Raw genomic sequence first — 9,757 nt, 5'->3', positions numbered from 1 at the left:
CTCTTGCAAATTATTTTCTGACATACACATGTACAGGGTAGAACAAGCTACCACACACATACATGTAATAAGTGTAATTTTAAAAAAGTAATCAAATAGAAGACACTATGTAAAAAGCAATTTATTATATAAGATGAATCTTGAGATAATAAAAAATAGTAACACTTGCCATCAGCCTTGTGTTCTACCCCATATTCTGGTAAATAAAAGACTCCTATCAGAAACTTCTACCACTAGTACCCATGACCTGCAGCAAATACTTGGTGCTGTACACATAGCTGAGCCCACAAAAGGAAAAAAAAAAATCATTTTGCTTGCTTTCTCCATATGGAAAGTAAAGCTTTGTCATTGGTAAATATGACGTGGCCACTCACAGTTCTTCCCTTTGGGAAATGTAGCACCTGATTTACCCTGGTCTTGTGACTATAACATGATAGGATAAAGGACAGTCTGGGTAGCACTTAGCAAAAAGCAAGCTTGATTGTCCAGCAACAACCATTTATGAATAACAGGCTCACCTGGTGCATAAAGTGCTAAAGAACCCAGGCAGTGGTGGCACACACCTTTAATCCTAGCACTTGGGAGGCAGAGGCAGGTAGATCTCAGTGAGCTCGAGGCCAGCCTGGTCTACAGAGTGGGTTCCAGGACAGGCTGCAAAGCTACAGAGAAACCCTGTCTTGAAAGACAACAAAAAAAGTGCTAAAATACTCATGCGAGCTGCGGGTCCTGTACTTTGTATAACCATCACTTACCTTTCTTGTTGCTCATATGCTATCTGAGTTCTAATCTTGATTGCACTTGTCTAAGTTACTTTGCTATAGGAATATCTATCTATCCTCTTTCTCTTTTTTTCTCTCTCCTCTTTTTCTCTCTCTGACAAGATCTCATTATATAGCTCTGGCTGGCCTGGAACACTAACTAGACCAGGATAGTCTCAAACTCACAGAGATCCACTTGCTTCTGCCTCTCAAAGTACTAGAATGCTGAAACTTAAAGTGTGTGCAACCATGCCCATCTACACACACACACACACACACACACACACACACACACACATCTTGCTATTGTATATTGTAGCCCTGGCTTACTAGCACTCATGAACTCACCTCTCTGTGATACTTTTTAAAACATCTTTTCTTCTTGTTCTCTATAAGAGACCAAACAGGTTAAAAATTTTCATGCTACTATGAAGGCATTTTTAACTAAATAAAGGTCTGGGAGTATAACTCAGAGCCAGAGCACACGCTTAGCATGCACAGGGCCTTGGGGTCCTACTCTCCGCCCCCCCCCCACACACACACAAAAGAAGAAGAAGAAAAAACTTTAGAAATGTAATTTCAACCTTTGCTTAAACTTTTCTTGGTCACATCCTTAGATATCACAATGGTTTGTTTTTTTTGTTTTTTGAGACAGGGTTTCTCTGTAGTTTTTGGAGCCTGTCCTGGAACTAGCTCTTGTAGACCAGGCTGGCCTCGAACTCACAGAGATCCGCCTGCCTCTGCCTCCCGAGTGCTGGGATTAAAGGCGTGCACCACCACCACCCAGCCAGATATCACAATGTTAACCGTGAAGCCTGGCTGCTAAAGGGTCTAACATGCATATGTATCTATCTGTATAGATATTCACAGGAACCTGCAGTTTACAACCATATACTGATAAACCATGAGATCTCTTTAGTGATAATGCAGTAACACAATAAGCATAGCTCTAAGGTCCAAGGCATTCTTTGTTATAACCCCAGGAAATACTCATCTCCTGGGTAAGCTACAGCAGTAGACAGTTGGTCTGCATCTGATATGTATGGGTGTTTTGCCTGCATGTATGTCTGTGTAGCATACTTGCACCTGGTGCCCAGAGGCTAAAACAGGGATTGAACCCTCTGGAACTGGAGTTAGACAGTTGTGAGCTGCTATGTGGGTGCTGGGAATCACACCTGGGCCCTCTGGAAGAGCAGCCAGTGCTCTTAACAGTGGAGCCATCTCTCCAAGCTGAAAGCTGAAGTTTTTATTTAGCTAGCCACTTATGGTGGCTTAAATCCCTTGCCATTTATTTATTTATTTATTATGTATACAATATTCTTTCTGTGTGTATGCCTGCAGGCCAGAAGAGGGCACCAGACCTCATTACAAATGGTTGTGAGCCACCATGTGGTTGCTGGGAATTGAATTCAGGGCCTTTGGAAGAACAGTCAATGCTCTTACCCTCTGAGCCATCTCTCCAGCCCCCTCCCTTGCCTTCTTCAGTCTCTTTGAATTGGGCCGGTTTCATAAAAGGAAAAAAAAAATCTCAATACTAGGGTTGCAGCTACTCAGTCAGCAGACTGCTTGCTTTCCTAGAACCACAAAAAACCCAGAAACTCAGCAACATAAAACTGTCTGAAAAAATGTGAGTAATGAATTGAATAGATCTTTCCAGCCCTACAACAGGTTAGCTACTTAATCTGTTCATGAGAGAAGGACTTCCAAATATACCCCGAACAAGAAATCCAAGCAGTAAGAATGATGGAGATGGTTGTAGATCTTCCCTGGGTTTGTGGAAATAGTCTAAAGTCAGAAAGAAAGGGCCACTTAAAATTATGATGTTTGATTTTAAAGACTGTGCAAGTATCTTAAAGTAACATGAAGAGCTGGGCATAGTGTTGCACACCTACAGCCCAGCTTCTTAGAGGCCGAGGTCCAGGAACTGGCGGCTAGCTTAGACCACAACCCCAGTTTTGCCTCTCCACCAGTGAAACAGCTGATAAGAAAAGCAAGATGAGGAAAAGACACTCTTGAGAAAGGTACTAAATGACGGGCGTTTTAGATCCCAGCCTGACCCATCCTGTCCATATCTGAAATGATGAAATCCCTAGAGGTGAGAAGCATACTGGAGTCAAATGGGTGCTTCAGCTGCTCTACTACCATAGACTGAGATACTAGCTCCATACCATTCAGGCACAGTGGAGAGGGCTAGGGTACCTGCCTAGCATTCTCAAAACCTCAAGTTCCATCCCCAGTACAGGGCAGGAGAATCAGTGAAGACATCAAGGTAGACGATATTCACTAAAGGTTACAGTGGATAGGCCTTTGGTGCCACAGTAAAAGTCTCCAGACGTCTTCCACGCTAAAGGCTCTTGCAAGGGCAGTTAGAGATTTTTATTCCTTTTCATGAAGATCTGATGTACATAATCCCAAAATTTCCTCTGCTGTGTTTCATTGTTGTGGATCATAGCAGTGAGAGCTTCCCCCTGATAGAGACCTTGCCAATAATCTTGTAGCCACATTTCCTTCCAGCTGAAATGACAAAACAGGAGAGCAGTGAATTAGGGAACCACAGCGATAGCAAAGAAATCATAAGCAGGACTGGGCAGTGGTGACACACACTTTTATTTATTGTTTTTAAATCAAAACCCAGACTTAGGGTCTTTTTTCTTTTAAGTTTATTTATTTATTTAGTATACAGTGTTCTGTCTACATGTATGCCTGCAGGCCAGAAGAGGGCACCAGATCTCACTATGGATGGTTGTGAGCCATCATGTGGTTGCTGGGAATTGAACTCAGGACCTCTGGAAGAGAAGTCAGTGCTCTTAACCACTGATCCATCTCTCCAGCCCGACACACACTTTTAATCCTAGCATTTAGGAGGCAGAGATGGGGATATCTGAATTTGAGGCTGGCCTAGTCTACAAAGAGAGTTCCAGGACAGCAAGTCTACACAGAGAAGCCCTGTCTCAAAACAAAACGAAAACAAATAAATTTAAGGCTCTGGATAGGACAAGGCTCTTCTGTGAGGGAAGGGAGATATGGAGTAAAAGTAACACTAGCTCAAGAGATAGGAAGTAGGTCATAAACACGGACATCATAGTTCACCCAAGAAGCTGACATTGCTCACTTGCCTCCAGCTCCCAAACGTAAAGGGAGTAGAGAAGTCACAGTAGGATTCAGAGCGTGTAAACAGTACTCTAGTGGCAAGCCAGTATACAGTATCAAAATTCTCTGTCTATTTTCCATCTTTGTACAGCTTTGTTTTAACCTCTATTTCGTTTATTTTTACTTTTAACTTTTTGCTTTTTAGACAGGTTCTCTGTATCTTTGACCTGGAATAACTCTGTAGACCAGGCTGTCTTTGAACTCTCAGAGATCCGCCTGTCTCTGCCTCCCAGGCATTCGGGATTAAAGGTGTATGCTACTACACCTTGAACTCACAGAAATCTGTTTGTCTCTGCCTTCTAGGCACTGGGATTAAAGGCATGTGCTACCACACCCTGAAGTCACAGAGGTCGATCTCCCTCTGCCTTCCAAGTGTTGGGATTAAAGGTGTGTACTACCACACACAACAACTCTCTTCCTTTTTTTTTTTTGTTTTTTACTTTAAGAACTTCAACTTTTAGTCTGCATATATTTTTAACACACTGTAAACTATTTAAAAATTTTCTTTCTCTTTGAATCTCTCTTTACTCTTTTCTGACCACAAGTCTTTAATTTACCAAGCAATATCAGTAGGATTAAAGGCGTGGCTTTGTTGGCTAGATGTAGCCCATTCCTTAGCTTTCCAGCCTCATGGCTGAGGTACTGGCTGTAGCCGTGTTTACTGCCACAACTCTATGGCATTTCAAGGTCCCTGCTAGCAAGCGAGCTTCATCAGCCTGTGCTTGCAAACCACACGAACCGCCTGCATAAAAGAGTCAGAGTTTGCCCTGGCAGGACAGCTGGCATTTTTAAACGGCGCAGCTTTTTTCCTGCTACGGCTGAAAACAGAAAAGCATGCGTTCAGCTTTTCGTCAACACCATTTAAGTGTTTCGTGGCAGGACCTCTTAATGAGCTGCAGGGTTTTGCAGCTAAAGCTGAGTCAGGAAGCCTCTATTAAATTGCAGCTACCAAGAAAACATGCTCTTCTCTTTCCCAAGCTTTCTCAGGCTTTCAGTGGATTCAGTTGTCCACACGTCTGGGCGCTAATCTGTAGTAATAAGGGGGCGACGGAGCTGCGTTCCCAGCACCCCGGCCGCCTGCTCGGCTAGCTTATGCCCCGAAATAATTACACGGACACTGTATTCTTTTAAACACTGCTTGGCCCTTTAGCTCTAGCCCTTACTGGCTAATTCTGATATCCCGATCAACCCATCTCTAATAATCTGTGAGCACCGGTCTGGGAAGATTCTAGGTCCATCCTGGGTCGGAGCTGAATTGCGTCTGCCCGGGAGAGCAGAGCATGGCGTCTCTCTCTCTCTGAGGTATCTGTTCCCGAGAGGAGAGCTGTGGAGTCTGAGCTCACTTCCTCTTCCTCCCAGCGTTCTGTTCTGTTTACTCCTCCCACCTATCTTCTAACCAATGAGGGCCAAGCAGTTTCTTTTTATTTAACCAATGACGTTCCTCCATCACACACCTCAGCCTAGTAAGAGCATTTTGGAAGGAGCCCCCCACCCCCACCCCAGTTATCAGTCCAACATATACTAGAGTCTCACTGTGTAGTGTGGGCTGACCTCTTTCTTGTGATCTTCCTGTCTTGGCCTTCCAAGTGCTGAGATTAGAGGAGTGAGCCTCCAAACCCATGAAAGGCACTAAAGCACTTCGACCATTTTATGTGTAAAGAAGCCAGGGCCTTGGATATGCAAAGCAAGCACAGTACCATTGAGCTGCACCCCAGCTCCTTTGATTTGGACCATATCCTGATTTGTTCACTCTAGACAGAATTGAAGGAATGCTTTCAATAGGTGTATGATTGACATTGGCCATCAGTGTGGGGTAGAGGGAAGTGAGCAGGAAGCAGAATAGACCTGTGTTGGGAAAATGTTGAAACCACCTGCAGCAAGCCACAGTTGGTTTGGAGAGGGGTTCCAAGAGTCGCTCACAGAGAGTGACTTCACCAGTGGCTGGCAGCAGAGGGCTGCTTCCTGTGCTGCTGGCACAGTAGAGTCCTCATGGCGGAATCTTTCACTCATAGTCTTATCAGTTTACACTGAACACATTATGATTTACTAGAAGAAGAAAAAAAGACATTAGGGAAATAGCCAGGGATGGTAGTGCTTACTTGGAATTCTAATGCCAAAGAGACAGAGGCAGGAGGATCAGGAATTCAAAGCCATAGTTGGTCATGTGCAGTGAGTCTGAGGCGATAGTGAGCTGAGACCTGACAGTGAGGTGAAGACCATCTGAAGGCCATGCTCTCTTTGAATTGTTTGAATGCTGAGGAAGGAGCAACAGCTGCTAAAAGATATTTGTTTATAAATGCTGCTGAACTAATCCAACATAGATATTTTGATGCCTTGACTTTGAAATTTGGATCTAAGGACATGATGCTTTGGAAAGGAGTTTCTTATTTTGTTTTCATAGAGGATGAGACCCTGTTCATTTCTTCTATTCCGATTTGGTATGATGGACCACGTCCTCCTGAAGGGTTGCTGTGAACATCTTCAGAAAATTGCTTTGCTCAACTGCCAACTGAGATGAAACTAGCACACAGGTTATACCATGAAAGACCTAATTAACGACGCCCCCATTCAGCAAGAAGCAGTTTGGAGAGAAAAAACTGCGCCCTTGTTTCCAAATATGGTTTATAAACGTTCTTTTACATTTAAAGGGGGATATGATATAGATATGAATAATTTGCATTAGTATAGATTTTGCTTTATTGATAGAGATTTAAGGTCAATTTTGTTATACGTATAAGTGTTTCTGATTTTGATTAAGGTATTGTGATTGTGTAATTCATTTAAATATGTAATGTATAATTAGGAAATATAGGTTGTTGATGGATAATCATAAATAATAGTCAAGTTTCTAGTCATGTTAGTTAATATTTTCTAGATGTGCGTAGATATATTTTAGATAGGCATTCTTCATATTTTTCAAAGATTATAGAATATGGCATTTTAAATGTTTTAATAACTGAGGACTTTTCATGACAACGAGACACTCTGCTCCTGGCAGCACCAATGTACTTCAAGAGGAAGATGGGCATCGAAGAGGCTCGTTATGGAGTTTGATAGCAATTTGGGCAAGAAACTGCTCTTGCCTGGACTATTGCATAAACTGGACACAGAGAACCCGCAGAGAGAGGGCTACTGAACTTGCCTAAGGTGAGATGATCTTTCAGGGTTCCTGATTCATGAAAAGAGTCTGCGAGACATTCTGCAGGACACAACAGATAGTGACTGAACTGACTTTGAATTTTCCTGCTTTATGGAAATGTCTGCTGGATACCATGGGCCTGAAGGCTGAAGATGGATGCCCCAACGGTACAGAGGAACTTTGGGTGACTGTCCAGGCAGCGAGATGTCTCTGTCATTTCTAGAGTTTTAAAAGTTGCTTTTTTCTTGTTTGCTTAGGTAGTATTGTATCTTTCTGGAGTCTTTGATGGAGTTAAGAATAGTTATAGTTATAGTTTTCCTTAGTTATGATAAAGACTATTGTAACTTTTACTTGATAACTGTTTTGTTATATGTAATTTTGCTATGTAAAAGTTAAAGCCTTTTTTTTTGTTGTTTAAACCGAAAAAGGGGAAATGGTGGAGGAAGGTCATTGGTTAAATAAAAAGAAACTGCTTGACCCTCATTGGTTAGAAGAGTGGGAGGAGTAAACAGAACAGAACGCTGGGAGGAAGAGGAAGTGAGCTTAGACTCCACAGCTCTCCTCTTGGGAACAGACACCTCAGAGAGAGAGACGCCATGCTCTGCTCTCCCGGGCAGACGCAATTCAGCTCCGACCCAGGATGGACCTAGAATCTTCCCGGACCGGTGCTCACAGATTATTAGAGATGGGTTGATCGGGATATCAGAATTAGCCAGTAAGGGCTAGAGCTAAAGGGCCAAGCAGTGTTTAAAAGAATACAGTGTCCGTGTAATTATTTCGGGGCATAAGCTAGCCGAGCAGGCGGCCGGGGTGCTGGGAACGCAGCTCCGTCGCCCCCTTATTACTACAGGTGTGACTGGGTGGAAAAGTACTCTCCTAGCAAGCAGGAGGACCTGGATTTAATCTCCAGCACAGCCAAAATTCTCTTTGTACTCCCCACCTCGGCATCAAAGGTATTCAGCTGAGGTGATGATCCTTGGTAGCCTGGCCTAAGGTTCTCTCTCTGTCACCTCCACACACAGCACTGAGATTACAGGTGTATCCACCACACTCAGCTCCCTACTTATTCCTGACATCTTATAGCAAAGTGAGCCGCCTGTATCGTCTTTTCTAGTTCCCTCCACCCTAAGAAAGCAAGCAGTTTGATGTGACAGCGGCAGGGCGTCCCAGTAACCCTACCTGTCATTCTCAGGAATCTCTTCAACTTTGCCAAAGCCAGGGGTAGGCACTGGGCAGTTCATGTGTGAGGGCTCAGCAATGTGAGGCTCAGGGACAGGAACCTCCCCAGGAGAGGCTGCGCGGGCTTTCTCTTTTTCTAGCCGAGCCAGTTCATGGTCACAGACAAAACACTCAAAGCCATTGAGGTAGTTAGGCAACAAAGGATCATTCACTCCCCACTTCCTGTGCTCCAGGCTATCCAGGAGAAACTGGTTGGTGATACCCCCTGGTTGCTTGTATGCCAAGTATTTCAAGTACTCTTCATCATTCTTGTCCAGAAAGTCAATAAACTCTGCCAGCTTTTGAGGGGACTCAAAGTCATCAATTAGGATGATGGAGTGGTTATTGGGCATCCAATCCCTCACAGAGGGTGAGCCACGATACACAGGCACTGCACCCAGATGCATGGGGCGCCACAGTTTCTCTGTCATGTAGTCATTGCAAATGGCATTTTCCAGGGCCAAATGGAACTTATAGCGGGACAAGAAGTCCAAGAGTTCTGGATCCTCGGTGGTGGCAGTGGCTGTGTCCTGTAACCGCACGGTGGGCAGCTCGCGGTTCTGAAGGCACTTGCCATAGGAATCCACCTAAGCGAGGCAGAGCACGGAGGTCAGCAGGGTGCAGCGTTCGCCCGGTCCACCCCCTCCCCGCCACGCAGCTTTCTCACCCACCGGGATGTAGCGCATGAGCTCGCGTACGTAGCGGTCCCGGTCCGAGGGCACATCGCAGTGGGACTGCAAGTAGAGCAGCGGCGCGTACCCGCGACGACGCCACTCGGTGCGTTCCCGGAGCGGAGGCGCAGGCCGGAGCAAATAGGGAACCCCGGGCAGCCATTGCAGCGGCAGTGGGTAGTCCGAGTGGCGGCTGAAGGTGGCCGTGAGGTTGAAGAGGCGGATCCCAGGGCCGTGGCTCAGCAGGAAGTTGTTGAGCGGCGACTCCTCGTGCAGCAGCGCCCAGCTCTGGTGCCTCAGGCGCGGAAGAGGTGCGTCGGCTGCGCGGAAGTCGGTGCCGTAGAAAAGCAGTGCGCGCGTCCGCGGGTCGGCGCGCGACCGTCGGTCCCGGGACGCCACGCACGCGCCGTGAGCACATTGGATGCGCTCCGAGTCGCCCGGGAAGTGTGGAAAGAGGCCTGGGCTCCACCACAGCAGCACCGGTAGGTCGGCAGTCTCCTTGGTCCCCGGCGGCGGGGACTCCGGCCCGCGCGCCACCCCCACTGCGCCTAGCGCAGCTGGCGGACGGAAAACTGCGCCGTCCCAGGGCTCCGCCCATTCTGCCTCCCCACCCGCCTTTCCCGAAATCCCGGACCGGGAGCTGCTGGCCGCACAGACACTGAGCAGCCCCAGGGCGGTCAGCATCGTCTCGGTGCAGTGAGCAGCCATGTCCATAGCGGATCCACTTGGACAGCACGAAACCCCGCCCTGCGGCGAGTAGAGAGCTGACCCGGTCCTACGCCACAGAGACACACAGCGCATGCGCGGCTCCTCGCACCCGC

The 9,757-nt window shown here is 46.3% G+C and overlaps 1 protein-coding gene across 1 annotated transcript; it reads right to left on the bottom strand.

The window, feature by feature from the left end:
* Nucleotides 1-2,168: 2,168 nt before the first annotated feature.
* Nucleotides 2,169-9,700, bottom strand: Fut11 (fucosyltransferase 11). The gene is made up of 3 exons (XM_041638769.1): nucleotides 8,937-9,700; nucleotides 8,227-8,852; nucleotides 2,169-3,272 (listed from the first exon to the last, which is right to left on the bottom strand). The coding sequence occupies exons 1-3, from the start codon at nucleotides 9,648-9,650 to the stop codon at nucleotides 3,125-3,127; spliced, it is 1,488 nt and encodes a 495-aa protein (XP_041494703.1). The 5' UTR covers nucleotides 9,651-9,700; the 3' UTR covers nucleotides 2,169-3,124.
* Between the last annotated feature and the right edge of the window lie 57 nt (nucleotides 9,701-9,757).

This window comes from Microtus oregoni, unplaced genomic scaffold, assembly GCF_018167655.1.
Source record: "Microtus oregoni isolate MIOR12 unplaced genomic scaffold, Mior012 000056F_ref0000123, whole genome shotgun sequence".
In the NCBI taxonomy this organism is placed as follows: Eukaryota; Metazoa; Chordata; class Mammalia; order Rodentia; family Cricetidae; genus Microtus; species Microtus oregoni.
The sequence above is the reverse complement of the archived record's forward strand: the minus strand, read 5'-3'. Positions and strand labels throughout refer to the sequence as shown.